At 42.0% G+C, this 15,021-nt stretch overlaps 1 protein-coding gene across 1 annotated transcript; it reads right to left on the bottom strand.

Moving 5' to 3' along the window:
• Positions 1-7,314: 7,314 nt before the first annotated feature.
• On the bottom strand, positions 7,315-11,090 carry rnf26 (ring finger protein 26). Its single transcript, XM_053422540.1, has one exon. The coding sequence runs from the start codon at positions 10,617-10,619 to the stop codon at positions 9,270-9,272; it is 1,350 nt and encodes a 449-aa protein (XP_053278515.1). The 5' UTR covers positions 10,620-11,090; the 3' UTR covers positions 7,315-9,269.
• Between the last annotated feature and the right edge of the window lie 3,931 nt (positions 11,091-15,021).

The following is a 15,021-nucleotide window of genomic DNA, read 5'->3' as shown; positions in this document are numbered from 1 at the left end:
CAACATGGACCCCCCATCTATCCATTCCTCCATCACTCCATCACTCCATCCATCCATCCATCCATCCATCTATCCATCCCTCAATATATCCATCCATTCACCATTATCCATTCATTTTTCCATCCATCCATCCATCCATCCATCCATCCATCCATCCATCCTTCCATCATCCATCTATCCATCTATCCATCTATCCATTCTTCCATTTTTTCCATCCATCCACCGACTCATCCAACCATTCATACTCACATATCTGTTTGTTTGGACTATGGAACTCAGAGTAAACCCACACGAGCACAGGAGAAGATTAAATGTTATTCAGAGAGTGAGACTGAAAAGAGAGAGAAGAGATTTCGGGAAAGAAACTAAACCTAATGAAGGAAAGAAACCCTCACAGCCACAATGGGTTCGCCTAATTGGATGGTTAGTGGTCTACATGCTGTCTACATACTCAGCTCTGGTGTAAACACAAGGGGGAAAACATTTTTTACTTGCAGTTTCAACGGCACAATTTGAAATGTGTGTGTCCATTACTCAGACTGGGTGAAAACTCACTGTTTAAAAATATTCCTGCATTTACACGTTATCAAAAATATCTCTAGAGCCTGTAACTCATGTAAATCTGATTCATAAACAGTTTTCAGGTCATGTGATGCAGTTACCACATTTTCAGGCCTCAGGGAAGTTGGGATGTCTGTTGGAGGTCTGAGCAAATGTCCACCGCTAACTATACTGGATCAAGCATATTTCATACCAGACATTAGAAATCAGTAATTAACTCTTTCTCAGCAACAGCAGGTAGATCAGAAGAATAGTGTTTTAAAGGTTCACTCTTTTTGTATCCATTACCAGGACCAGGAAGTTCTGGCGGTGCAACATCGATATCATCAATTTCTTTACAGACGTTTCCTGGTGAAGTCAATCAGGTTGTTGACTTCACTGTTCAGACAACCCGTCAGAAAAACAGTGGCTGCACGTCTACTCCTGATCGGCCTTAGAACCCTGAACCAGAACACAGAGCTTCCATTTCCAGGCAACCAACGATGCTTCTTGGAAATTCCGGCTGAATGGTTATCGACCTCTTTTTCAGGTTAGAGCCCCAAAAAAGATCTACAGCACATTGACACTTATCCACGTGGGTTGATCCAATTTATTCTCATCCTTTTTCTCATGACTGGGTTGATGATGTTACAAGAATCATAATCCTTAAAACTACATTCATAGACATTAGAAATCAGCGTTTGTAGGAATTATCCCAGGGCGCAAAATTATTCATGAACAAAGAAATTTGAAAATTCTAAGTTATATTTGATTTCTTTCATTTACTTTTATCTAACTGAGCCTCAAATTGTTACTTGAATGAGAAATTCTGTGACGCGTAATTCACAGATATCGGGAACATGACGAGTCCCTTCACCATTGAAGCTGACTGACGATGCTGTGCCACATTTTGCTTTGCATGTTTTCATTCTTTTGTTTTGAGTCTGGCTCAGTGAGCCGTGCATGAGGGCGTTCCCCCAGGAGAGGCAGGAGTGAAGGACCCCTCCCTGGCACACGTGTCAGGTATATGCTCAATCTGGAATCAGTGCAAACTCAGTGGTGGCTGTTACCATGAAGGTGTCAGAGCAGAGCTTCTGACCTCTTAAGAAGGGAACACCAGCTAAGTCAGGAGCCATAGGATGGGATAGACCTGACCTGACTATAGGGGGACCAGCCGGACCCCCCAGCAGAGCATCCTCCTCTTCCTGGTCCACACTTGAACAGGTGAGTCACATTTTCCCTAATACCTGGAGGCAAACACATTGAAGCTCCTAACTAACCGTCGTCTTTCCCTGTGCACAGAGCCGGCACCAGTTGGAGCTGACCCCTCCCCATATCGATCATTCTGCTTTAAAGAAAAGAAAAGAAAAAAGTTAATAAAAAACTTAATATGGGTTTTTGTGGTATTGTATAAGATTCTTTTTCATATAAAATACTAAATTAGCCACAGCTGCTAAATGAATATTGTGGGGCAAAGGGCAAAGTACTTGAGGAACTGCACTTATACTTTCCACCTCTACCTGATTGATGTACTTTTATTTTGGATTTTTATTAATAAAACACTGGTTCCTCTGGGTTTCACTCTCACAGGCAGAGCACTACCAGAGTTAACTTCTTTATTGAGAAAGCCTGGAGAAGATCCATTTTCCACTGAGTACACACTGTTTACCTCCGTCTGATGATTCCACCAAATGCTGTGACGGACTCAAACGTTTCAACACTGAGCAGCTAATAGAACTCATCTCCCTCTGCCCGTCTCTCAAATCGAAAAGAAAATAATATTTTTCCCAGTTTATTGAGCAAAGTCTCTGCCATTGTTCCTGACATTTTCTTGATGCCTGATTGTTTGTTTAAGAGAATAAACACTGACAAGACCAAGAAGGGGGGGGCTGTCAAACACACTGTACCTCAGACATGAGGAAATATTATTTTCCCTTCACTCCCAAAGTCTCTGACATATAATTAGACTCTAAATATAACCCCATAACTTTCTCTCTAGGGCAGAAGGAGAGGAGCAGCGAGTTAATCAATCCTCCTCTGGCTTTAATCAGTTATTTCCATTAGTTCACAAGCTGTAAATTGAAGCCGATGGCCGAGCAGACGGTGACGTCGCTCTGTGAACGAGCTGGGTGGGGGTTTGTTTGGGTGGAGGAGAGTGAGACTTTGACATCTGGTTTAAATAATGCAGATGAATGTTCATGCACAAAGAGGAGACAGGGCAGTATCAATGATTTAAGAAAATGATGAGATCATAAAACCCCGGCACTTTGTATGTGTTCTCTTTGCCTCCAAAAGCCGCTAAACCTTTTATATGTCCCCGCATGAAGGTCGTATATTATTTTTAAGTTCTGTTTGAATTTCTATCTAGAATAGACATTTCTCTTGGAAATATTTAGACATTTCTGCAATATAATTATTACTATGAGGGGAAAAATATAGATTTTACCCTTTTTTTTTGTTTGGATCAAACAAGCAAGACATAATATGTTAGTGAGGTTTAAAGGTGCTGATGGATAATAACTCTAAATTAGCTGATTTATAAATTTTAAATTAGATTATTATAAAGGGAAAAAAACTAAATGAATCAACCTCCAGACAACAAACTTCTCCTCGGATCAGCAAAAATCCCAATTCATGTCCTCAATGAGAAAAAATATGCTCCTATCGACCATATTTTCCGCGGTGATTTGACATCACTTTCTTCAGCCACTGCGTAATCCAGCAGGGGGCAGTGTTGTAACAGCATTCAGCAGCTGAGACTGCAGGAGCATCTCCAATCTCATGTTTGAGATGATCTGGACAGGACTGGTGTCGTCACAGCTGTTTCTATATCCGCTTCTATCCACTGATCTGAGGTGCCTCTATGATGAGTATAACAGCAGCTCTGGATGCTATAAATAGCTCAGACAGGAATGTTTATGGTACATTAGGATTCCAGACATTATTTACTGATCACATCATTCCTTTAACAGAATATACAGGCTAGAAATACAGATGAAGGGATTTATTTTGAAACCAGAACCTGCTCTCAGGAGATTAACACTTAATTAAAGGTAGTGGCATATTTCAATGATAAATAGATAAATCAAGGCCTTGGTGGTCACATGTTGACACGTGGAGGAAAATGTTTGCATAAATTCAAAATGTAAAGAAGTACCTTAGATATACAGTAGAGAGATCATGGAGTTTTTAATAATCTGCAGAATGATATGAATAACTTGTCACAGCTACTGATTCATTTGGGTACATGACTTTAAATTACCTGTTGCAGACTGTTTTATATGAATCCTTGCAGATTTGTTTTCCTTTACGGTTCTTCCCGTTGTCCAGTTATTCAAAGGATGTTCTCAAGAGTGAACAAAATAATAATGTCTAGTGAAATGGAGAGCTTCCGTGTGTTAGTGTTGGACAAGAAGTTAAGATCAACAACTGAAGTCAAAGTCGATGTCTAATGAGACATTGTATGAAACAAATATTAAACAGTGGACCTCAGTTACGCTGTTGTGGAACAATCAGGAAGAAATTCCACTGAGGTTTACTTTGAAACTAACTTTACCTTGTAAGGTAAAATCGACGAGAGGAATTCTTCACAGAAAAAATGCAGAGTTCGTTTTTGGAGGATGAAATCAGATATCTAGAGATGACGGTCTGCACAGTCACTGCACAGAGTAACTAAACAAAGTCAAACTTTCTGGTTTCAGTTATCCAAAGAATTAGCTTTTCTTTTGTGCTATACTTGGTGATACCATGCTCCTAATCATTTCTAACAAACTATTGTTTTGACTTAATGCTGACTACAGGTGTATTCAAATACAACAATCATATAAAAAGCACATCTTTACAATGATTTAAATCATCATGTGACCTCTAAAGGCTGCACCATTGAAGATTCAAGTTAGAGAGGTCAAACACTGTTCAGATGGATACTTTATTGGTCCCGAGGGAAATGTAGTCGTCCAGTAGCATAAACAACATCAAACACAAGAACACAAGAATCATAAAAAGTCAAGAGTCAGTACATGTAATCTGCAGTGGGATGAAGGTCTAGCCACCAGAACTACTAAAAAAAACTGTCTCTGTAAAGAAGTATCTGCTAATGGGGATATTGACAATACAGATATAAGATGGGTAAGTTTACGTGATTGAAAGTTTGAGGTGAGATAAGAAGAGTACGGTAACACAAGTGACTGAGCCTGAGTACTGATGCCAAATATAAATAGAGATTTAAAGACTAATAACTGAAGCCATACAAAGTTTTGCATTAGACTAACATAGCCTCTAAATCATGGTAGAGAGAAAATGTGAGAATACAACTAAAGATATGTAAAAAAGAAGAAAAAAAGATGTATACTTAAATGAAGATAAGCAGCCTAGTAAGATGATTAATGCATTTAATCACTCTCTGGCCTGGGGGATGAAATACGTCTCCAGTCTCTGTTGAGCAGGACTGAGACAGCAGAAGTTCAGACGGTCAGTAATGCAGTGTGTGACCCAATGTCCTCGCTGTGCGGTTCCTGCAGCACACTCACGTCTAAATCTTGTGATTGTAGCTCATTTAGATCGCTTCAGAGATATTTATCTTCACATTCACCTTACAGGCTTTTTGTCTGTTTATCAATGTGAGGAAAAACCACATTAAATCACCTTAGATTCGATGTTATGAAACACTGAACATTCATAAGTAGCAGAGTATCTGTCTGAACACTTTTTAAATTGCCTCCCGGCCCTGGCTCTAATCTCTTTGTGTGGAAACAGTGGCACATCTCATGTGTCATTCAGGCTGAAGGTTAAAGTTCAAGTACTACGGGGGGGGACCCAACCCGACTCCTGTGACCTGATGGCTATCACCAGTTTCCTGCAGCAGCTTTAATCTCTGTGACGCCCATTAATCACACACTGCCTTTATTCAAAGCCATCAGGATTATCAGTGGTAGAAATCTGCTAATTAGAACAAACCTCTTCATCACAGTAGAGTCCGGGCTGAACGTCTGTGTCTTCATCTCATCGTCAAATGGCTGACTTCACATTTAATTCACTCACGCTCTTTTCTCTCTCTGACTCTTTTGTTTTTCCTCTTTTCCTTTAGTGGATCTCTGATTTTATCTATAATCTATGTCTCTTCTGTTTGTCTTTTCGTCATGACGGAGTACTCTGTCACTTCAGACTTATCAATATGTCAGAAATAGAAACATCAACTAAAACCTCCTGTAGTTTGTCTAGGGTGAGACTTGTGATTTATGAGCCCCCTTACAGGGAGGTCAGGGGTCATGCTGCGCTGTTGGAGATTCGCAATCTTCACGTCTGAATTTCCTCCTCAGCAAAAACACTCAGGAAAGCCCAGACTTTGTTTTCTGTCCATCCATCATAGGGTTTCTCCTGTGGCTCCATGATGTCAGTACAAGAGAGTGGTTTATAAAAGATGTATACGCAGTGACAGGTTATTATAAATTGTTTCTTTAATATGATCACATATAGCGCTGCAAGACCCTCCCCTAAAGGGCTAACCCCCGACCACTGAGTTTTTGGAGGTGAAAAGATTTAACCAGTAACTTTATATAGATCCTAGAAACACAGAGGTCCTGCAAAGCTTCCAAGTTCCAGGAGAAAGATCCTGCTGTCACCTTTGACCTCCGTTAGCATCACTGTTCTGTGGCTCGAACCCCTTCTGGTTTTGAAGAAGTTTTCCCAGTCATAAAGAGGCCGGGTTTAAAACAAACAATACAGAGATGATGTCGAATCAGCAGCCAGAGTGAATCATAGAGAGAGTCATCGTAAACAGAGAAAGATAGATCCTGAGAGAGGCAGACAAAAGTGCACTTGGGTTTGACATTTTCCCACACTGCTCTCAACAGGGACCCCCGGAGTCAGGGGGAAGAGGTCGAACCCCCAGAGTATCAGGCTCTCCTCAGTTTACTCCTCCCTGCCCCCCCCCCCCCAACATCAAACTTCCTCCCCTCTGTTAACACAACCGCCCATTTACAACTTACACATAAACACAGCAGAGGCAGAACTCATGGGTCAGGTCGACACCAAACAACCTCTGGATTCGTTTTCTGATCCCTCTAATAGCTTGTTTGGTTTGTGGACATCACAGAGAAACCTCAGAGTTATAAAGATGAGGAGTAAAATGCTCGTGTCATGTTCACAGACACATACCATCTCAGTGAATCCTTTTTATCTCTGCAGATGTTGAATGTGGATCTGGGGATATTTTTAGAGAAAGCTTTGGGAACAGGACCGGAGCCTCTTCATCACAGGCCTCTGGTGAATAGTCGTATGTTTGTGGAAGGGGTCCCTCGTGCATCAGGGCCTCCTCTCCTCCTCTAACACTGCAGCTCCGCTAGATCCCCCTTTACTTCTGCAGCTTTAAGACATGACAGTTGAACTCTCTCTGAAATCAGCTGCTGAGTTATCGCTGCTTTCAGATAAACATTATTCCGCCCACAACTCTTTCCAGTTGTCGTGATCTGCATATGAAGGTCCAGGGGCGGTACTGCTGTCTGTGTGGACGTTCTGAAAACATTGTAAAATCAGTATAACTCAATTTGGTGAAATATTACCAAGGCCATGTTCCCTTTCTTCAGAGTAAAACTTTGTCCTGGTGAACACATACTGCACCTGTAGCTGGAAAGAAATTAAATGTTTTTGTGAAGCCCAATGTCACCATGGAATTAGTTCAGCCCCCCCAATAACCCTCCAAACGATTAGGATCATAGATACTGAATCACTATTAACATGTGTGTTTGTTAAGTTGGTAAAAGAGGTCACAAGAACCAGTCTTGACTGTTGTTTTATTATGAACATATGACTTCTCACTATGTGGCAGCCACAGCAATAAAAAAAAACACACAAATTACATTCTTCAAATCGCATGGTCCCGCACTGGGTCATCATTCCTGCAGGAAGCAGCAGATGATGGTCATGTGAGCAGTTTCACTCCACTGCAATCTTTAGTTAGGGAATGCTGTACATTAGCATTATAGGAATACCTGAGGGAGATCTGACTACAGTCTGGTCCCCACAAATCTTTTGCTACCTCATCACACACTCAGTCACTCTCATTAATGATATCTGTGTCAGGTACCAAAGAAACATAGTAATGTCAGTAAAATGTATGACATGGCTCCCGTCACAGAAACAATGCAGAAATCACATTTCTTTAATCATACAAATTATATATATATATATATATATAAAAAAAAAAAAAAAACTGTTCAAAAAAGCAAATGAGGCCATGTTACAAACAGCCCCTGTCCCACAGATCTGACTTCACACCACCCGGCATCAATGATAACACATTAAGTGGCACCATCGCCCTTTAAACACCGATCAATGACAACACGTCAGCTTCAACAGCTACAGATGAGAAACAAAATGAAATTGTGAATGCTTATTAGTTTATGGTCCTTTTATACAAGAGGAAAGAGAAAAGCTTTTATGGATCATGTGTGGGTGGTGACTGTAACCGGCCTCTGATGCAGGACTGGAATAAGCTCTATCAATAGAACCTAAATCTTATAAAGCTGTATTTTACTGTCACTGACTGAACAATTATAAATGACTTTCCCCAAATCCAGAAAACCTTGAATATACTGTTAAAGATACAGCGTGTGTGTAATCACTCGTATACTCATGCATGGGTTTGTATTCACAGCTTGGTCTATTAAAAGCACATTTTTTAAGACAGGAGCAGCGGTAGAAACAGACTGTAGCTGTGAAGCAGGTCCAGATTACAGGAAGCGTTCACACTTGAAAAGCAACCAAATTACATATATTTGAAACAATCAGTACAAGAACAAAACCCAGTTTATTATCCCACAGTCGAATGAACAAGTAGCAGGAAAGAAAATAGTGGTGAAACAGTTCCATTCAATTTAGAAAAAAAAAAACACTTTGCAGCCTCTTTCAGAGCCACAACGTTTTATCAATTAATCACTTAACATAAATAAAATTAGGCTGCAGATTTGTTGCTAGTGGATTAACTTTATCAGATTTTCCCCACAAATATTTGCTGATTTCAGCTTCACAAAAAAATTACAAATCATTGTTTTTTATCACGTGGTGGAAAACTATTGTCAACTGTTGTTTGCATAAATCAACAGCCCACAAACAGGTTTTTGGGGACAATGCTTTGGGCTCTGGAAAGTTGTGTTTTTGAATATTTTTTTATGTTTCATACATTTCAGTGATTAATCTGGAAAATAATCAGCAGTTTCATCGAAAATGGAAATAATTACACCGCAAACCTTGTCTCTATTTTGTTGTGGCATTTATCATCCAAAGCATCCGAGGGCGTAAGTATTATATAATTTCTGGTTCGCATCTTTACTTTAGTATTTCTCCTCTGAACTGACCACACAGATCTGAAACTAGATTTTTGGAGATACATCTGCGGTTATTCTCTATTTTTTATTACCAGTAAATCCCAATTAATCCAGAGCTTTTTGTCAAATTGATCCACTAACAAGTATTTTCTTTACCCTATTCCCCAAAAACCAACCAAAAAAAGTGTATTTTTAACATCAAAAACAATATATGTATGAGCTGTCTGCGAAGATTCATTGTCTTGCTTATGGGATTTATTGACAGAATTTTTTTTTTTGAATATCACCAGATATATATTTAAAGGAAACCCAGTAAAACTAAACTCATACAACATCATCTCAGTGGTGTTAGAACTTGTAAGTATAGATACTGATTGTCAGGAGCCTTTAGATCCCCCTGGTCCCTCATAGATAGACGTCCATAGTGTTGAGGATCATCCGGCGACACAGCGGACAGTTCTGTTGGTAGATGGGTTGCCTCAGCAGGATGTCTGTACAGTCTCTACACAGGCACAGGTGTCTGCACGGCAGCAGCACCACCGTCTTGGTGCAGTCCTGACAGATCACACACTTCTTCCTGTCCTCCTGCTCCTTCAGCAGAGTCAGCAGGTTGTCAGCAGGCAGAGGTTTGCTGCCACTGCCTGGAGACGGCACCTTCTTCAGTGGCCTGTCTGTGCTGGAGGAGGGGAACACCAGATCCAGCATCTCTTGGTGGAGCCCGTCCCCCGCTCTTCCGTCTGGCGGGCCCCGCCGCTCTTCATCGGGGTTGCCATCCCCCCGGACTCTGTTGTCGTGGTCCCTGTGGAGGTGTGTCCTCAGCGCCAGGCCTATTTGGCTGCTGTGTCGAGACAGCTGCTGCCAGAGTCGTGTCTCCAGCAGGTAGAGGTGATGGAGAATCCTTCGCAGACGCCGCATGTTACCACGCAGCAAATGTGGGAGGCCCCGTGCGGCTGAGGCAAGGCGGCGGAGAGCGAAGTGCAGTCTGCGCAGACCACGAAAGGAGTTCATGTAATCCAGAGTCTGTGCCGCAGCCTGTCGGGTCAGCCGCGGGTTCAGGTAGACCGTGGTCGTCAGAGCGATGGTGGCGGTGAGCAGGAGGCCGTAGATGTTCAGTATGAAGATGCTGACGAACATGTGCACCAGTGAAACCAGAAAGTCCAACACCAGCTTGCAGGGCGACCACAGGAAGGCCGACGTCCCAGCCAGGCTGCTGTACAGAAAGGTGAAGGAGGTCAGCGTCAGCTCCAGCACCTTCTGCAGCGGGCTGGAGACCGTGTGCCACACCCCTGCCACAGCCAGGTACACGTTCTGAGTGGCGATGAGCGCATAGTTCACCACGGTGTTGGTGAAGTAGACCACCAGGCTCACCGCGATGCCGCAGCCCTCCAGCATGGACAGCACACCCCGACACAGGTGCTCCTTCCCGCGGAGGAGGACGTGCATGGACAGGTAGCCCACCATCTTCAGGCTCTCCAGCAGCCCCTCCAGGGCCAGCACCAGGCTCCCCAGCATGGTGACGGTGCCCTGGGCCACGTTGGTGGTCGCCTCCGCCGCGGACACCAGGCAAAAGACGAGGAAGTTGGCCAGCTCCAGCACTGAGTTGAGGAAGAGGGTGGGCAGGCTGGTGATGAAGGTGACCACCGCCAGCAGGGTCCGCACCACGGTGTGGACGACGACGAAGTTCAGGTCCAGGAGGAGACAGACGGCGTCCAGACATTTTCCAACCGTGGAGAGGACAAAGTTCACCAGACCCATGCTGCCCTCCCTGCTGCTTCCCGGTTCCCTCAGCTTGTACCCGCAGTAAAGTCTGTTTACGAACCGAGACACTCGGGTGTTACATCTTGTTCAGGCCGGCAGCTCGTCCGGTGCGTTAACCGAAACCATCAGCCATTGCCCGCTTCGTTTCACCACAAGATGCTTTCTTTTTCATGTTCTATCCATCTGCTCGGCGAACACGACGAGCTCCCAAAACATACACACGCGTTACTGTAGGCGGATGTTTTGTTTCAAACGAGAGACGCACACTTCCGTTTCACTTCCTCTGTGTAGTTTTCTTCTCTCCGGTCATCGAATGATCCGGAAACGTTTCCTCAGCTCAGAAATACGGTTTTAAAAAGTGTTAAACCGTAAAAATCGAACGGCGTCAACAAGAGAGACGAAGAAAAACACACATAAGCTTCGATGTTATTACCTCAGCCGCCATGTTTGTTTTGGTCGCGCCAGCTGACCTCAGCATCTATTTCCGGTTTCCGGTCAGTCTACAAAATAAAATGATTTATATTTTTTAAAGGATGGGGTTTATATATTGAAATATTGTATTTTCAGGTAATGCCACCATTTTTTGGAAATTTTCTTTTTAGAACAATTGACTCATTAAAAACATGCACTCATTTGTCAGTTAATAATGCTAATATAATAATAAGATGGGAGTGGTTAGACCCCATAGTGAAAATTTTATATAAATCGAATTTCGTTTTAGAATAGGGCTTACCTCGTTTCGCTATTCCTATAACTACTTACAGACTAATAGATCTGTTCAGGTCAAAAACAATCTTTTCTCTCTTCAGATCATATAAATCGTTCACCTTTGCATCTACGTCAAATTAATCTAACACCACTGACACTGTGACATTTAAGCAAACTGACAACAAACAATGAATCCTCAGAAGTGTTCTTTTATATTACATTTCCTGTTGCCACCAGGGGGCACTGTGATTTTAAGTCAGGATTTCTATGCAGATGTCATCAGGGTGGGACTCCTGTCTTACATGTCCAGTTTGGACTCGATTTGACCAAATATGTCAGAGATACAGAACCTCATGTTTTGGTGAAGTGTAATAAAACTTGGATGCCATGCCACAGTCACACTGTGTGATGAAATCATATATACCGATGTAGTTTAGTTGAATGTAGGAGTTGAGGTTGATATGACGAAAGCCCTACGACAAGTTCGTCAAAGTAAAAATGTGGAAAATGGCCAATATGGCCACTAAAGTCCTGTTGCTTTTTTCCAATTGCACCTCAATCTTTTTGACCTAACACCTAACCCTTTTTGGTGGTCATGATACACCTGGGCCACGATTTTTGTGAAGATATGTGAAAGCTAACTGATATCCTTAAATGGCGCTATTGAGCCATTTTTCCACGCCCATTTCCAATTACTCCAGAATACAATTACATTTTGGGGTTTTGAATTCCCTGCAAACTTTGGTAACAATTTGAGCATGTCTAGGCTCTGAAAAAGCCCCAAAAGGGAAATACAAATTCTTATAAATACAATAGGGCTTCCCACCGGATGCTTGGGCCCTAATAAATACCCAAACAATGAAAAGCTATCATATACTGCACATGTGAAATTGGAAAGTGGGGATCTACAGTTTGTCACAGGTAAAACAATTACCCTCTTCTAAATGAGGTGTGTGTGTGTGTGTGTGTGTGTGTGTGTGCGTGTGTGCGTGCGTGCGTGCGTGTGTAAACACGACTGCTCTAGTCATTTTCAGGGTTTTCCGTCTCCCCAGCCCTTGGCCATTAACCCAATCTCATGTGTTGATCTATTCTGTCCCACAACCTCAGCTGCTTCAGTGACAATGAAACATAAACGCTTTACAATGGTGAACAATATCAAAACTATTTCCTTCCTCGCCATGTGCTTCATCCCCCCGATCCTATCCGTTCAACATTTAGCCTTTTTTTCTAGTGAAGGGAAACTGGACACTGCCAGATTGGCTGTTTCCCCCACTCAAATCTTTATGCTCTGTGCTGACTGTAGGCAAATATTTACACTACAGACATGAGAGTGATATTGATCTTGTCATGTAACCATCAATAAGAAAATTCACTGTACAAACTCTGACTGACTATTCTCCGAAAGTCCCTTCCTCACTCTCATGGCAGGGTTGTATATTTTAAGTTAATTTCATATCTTAAATGACATAATGGACACAAACATGGATATACAAATTTGGGGTTTCAGCATCATCAACACTGGGCTGGAAATATGCAGTATTTAGAGAATGTTTGTCAATTGTCATTTGCGGGGACCAAAGAGTCATTGCAGGAAAGAGGCAATGATGGTTTTACGTGCCTCAGAGAGAGATGAATGGGATGACTAAGTGTGTGGAGGTCCCTCAGCATGACATTCCTGTCCTTTGAGTCGTCTTCTCAGGACCTTGTCTACATCTGCAGGATGTCCATGAGTTTGCAGGATGTAGAAGCAGCTTCCTGCTGCATGAGTCATTATTCTGGCTCTCTGCCAAAAAATAACCTCAGTGGGATCCTTTGTGTTGTAACTTATAGGGCAGATATGGACGAGTATTTGATATCTAATCAATCTGATGATTTTCACTCACTAGATCAATCATTTAATCATTTTGCAGTTAAAACAATTATCTACATATTCAATAATTGCAGAATTTGTATTTGATTTGATTATCAATTTAGTCTTTCAAATCCTTTTGAAAGAGGTCCTGTCAAAACCCCAAAATCCTTTTGCTCCTCGAACTTTCATCAGGCAAAATATATGAAGACACAACCCTGGAAAGAGCACCTAACAACTCTTCTCCTCAGGAATGGTCATTAAACATCAGGGAAGAAACAACAAATGGTCATGAAAAGTCAGTGTTAAGATTTTCGAGGCTGCTACATCCTATATAAATGAAGCAGTTCACTCTCAAAAATAAAACCTAATCTTTCAAGGCGTACGGCTGCAAATGAATTCTGGACAGCATTGTAGAGAGTGAGTTAAAGACTCACCAACAATTCATCTCTGTAATTTAAAGAATGTCATTGCATTCTTGAAGCTGCAACTTGCCAATGTCAGGAGCTTATTTTTAGTAGCTGAAATATGATCTTTCAATCATTGAGAAGTGGACGCTTCATACAGAGGCCTGAGGCCTGAGTGCTGAGTCATAACCGAACCTGCAGCCGCTGCAGGCTGAAAAATGAAAGCTTCTCAATATGCGCCGCAAAACCCTCAATTCTACTTTGATGGGCAAAATCCCGATTCAATCTTCTTTATATTTAAATGACCAATGTGTAAGATTTAGGTGTAGGAGATCTTTTGGTAGAAAGAATAATCCTAGTGATGTTTTCACTAGTGTGTTTCATCTGAATTGTATGAATTGTTGTTTTCTTTACCCTGGAATGGGCCCTACATATATAAATTCTTTATTTTAGCCCAGACTGGACACACTAAACACCCTTTGAGTTTTTATGACAACTGATTGCAACCTCAGGTTCCCTATCATGTTTGGAAGGGAAGGGAGTGGTGAGGGGGATTCAGCTGCAACACGAAACTTCACCACTAGATGGCACTTAATTCTACACACTGAATGTTTAAGGAAGAGACTTTCTTTATTATCTCATATTTCAAGACCTAGACACCAATTTATGGAAAAGTCTTGAAACAAGAAACAAGTTGAGGTTTTCTCTCGTTTTCTCATTTCCCTGTGGTTGTAATCGCCCCAAGCAGAGATCGAAAGTCTCATTAATCTAAGGTCATTAAACTTTATTAGTCACATTTTTTATTCATCTTTCTTTTCTCTTCTTTTTAACGTCAACATCTTCCCAGACTGAAACACTGAAGAAACATGTCGGTGGGTGGATTTATTATGATTAATGCCCCTATTACATATAATCACCATGGAGAAGCAATGTTCAAGCCTTGGCTCGCACAATTATCACAGTGTCTCTTTTGTCACAATCCCTGTTGCTGTGATGGAGTTGAGCAGAAATTCAAATTGCTCTCCCACTCTTCCTCGGAGCCCCCTCACCATACCAGTCCAGTGTATGCTCAGTAGCCCCCCATCCTCCGGAGCAGCTCGGACAATAGCCGCCTCTCATGCCGGACAGACGACAACTTGCTCTCCACTCTGGCTTCAGTGGCTCGGAAAGAATGACTTCTTTTCCTCTGTTTCCTTCCTTCAGGCTTTCCTTAGCCCTTGAGCGAGACGCTGTGAGCACTGGTGAGATAAACAGAAGTTGTGTGTAATCATCAATCACTGAGGAGTGGCACACACAGAGGTACACAGTGACCACACTTGAGTCAGTGCATTAGTAATTGTTAAAGGGGCCAAAGTTTCATCCGCCATCTTGATGAGAGTTAGATTAAGGATTACCACTACAACCAATTTAGCTTAGCTGTGTACAAACAGGGACA

The sequence above is a fragment of the Pleuronectes platessa genome, chromosome 5, assembly GCF_947347685.1.
Source record: "Pleuronectes platessa chromosome 5, fPlePla1.1, whole genome shotgun sequence".
In the NCBI taxonomy this organism is placed as follows: domain Eukaryota; kingdom Metazoa; phylum Chordata; class Actinopteri; order Pleuronectiformes; family Pleuronectidae; genus Pleuronectes; species Pleuronectes platessa.
This window is presented reverse-complemented; position numbering and strand designations above follow the sequence as displayed.

Bases quoted from the DNA above. Each gene is read 5' to 3' on its own strand.
- rnf26 (XM_053422540.1), bottom strand. From the start codon at position 10,619: ATGGGTCTGGTGAACTTTGTCCTCTCCACGGTTGGAAAATGTCTGGAC.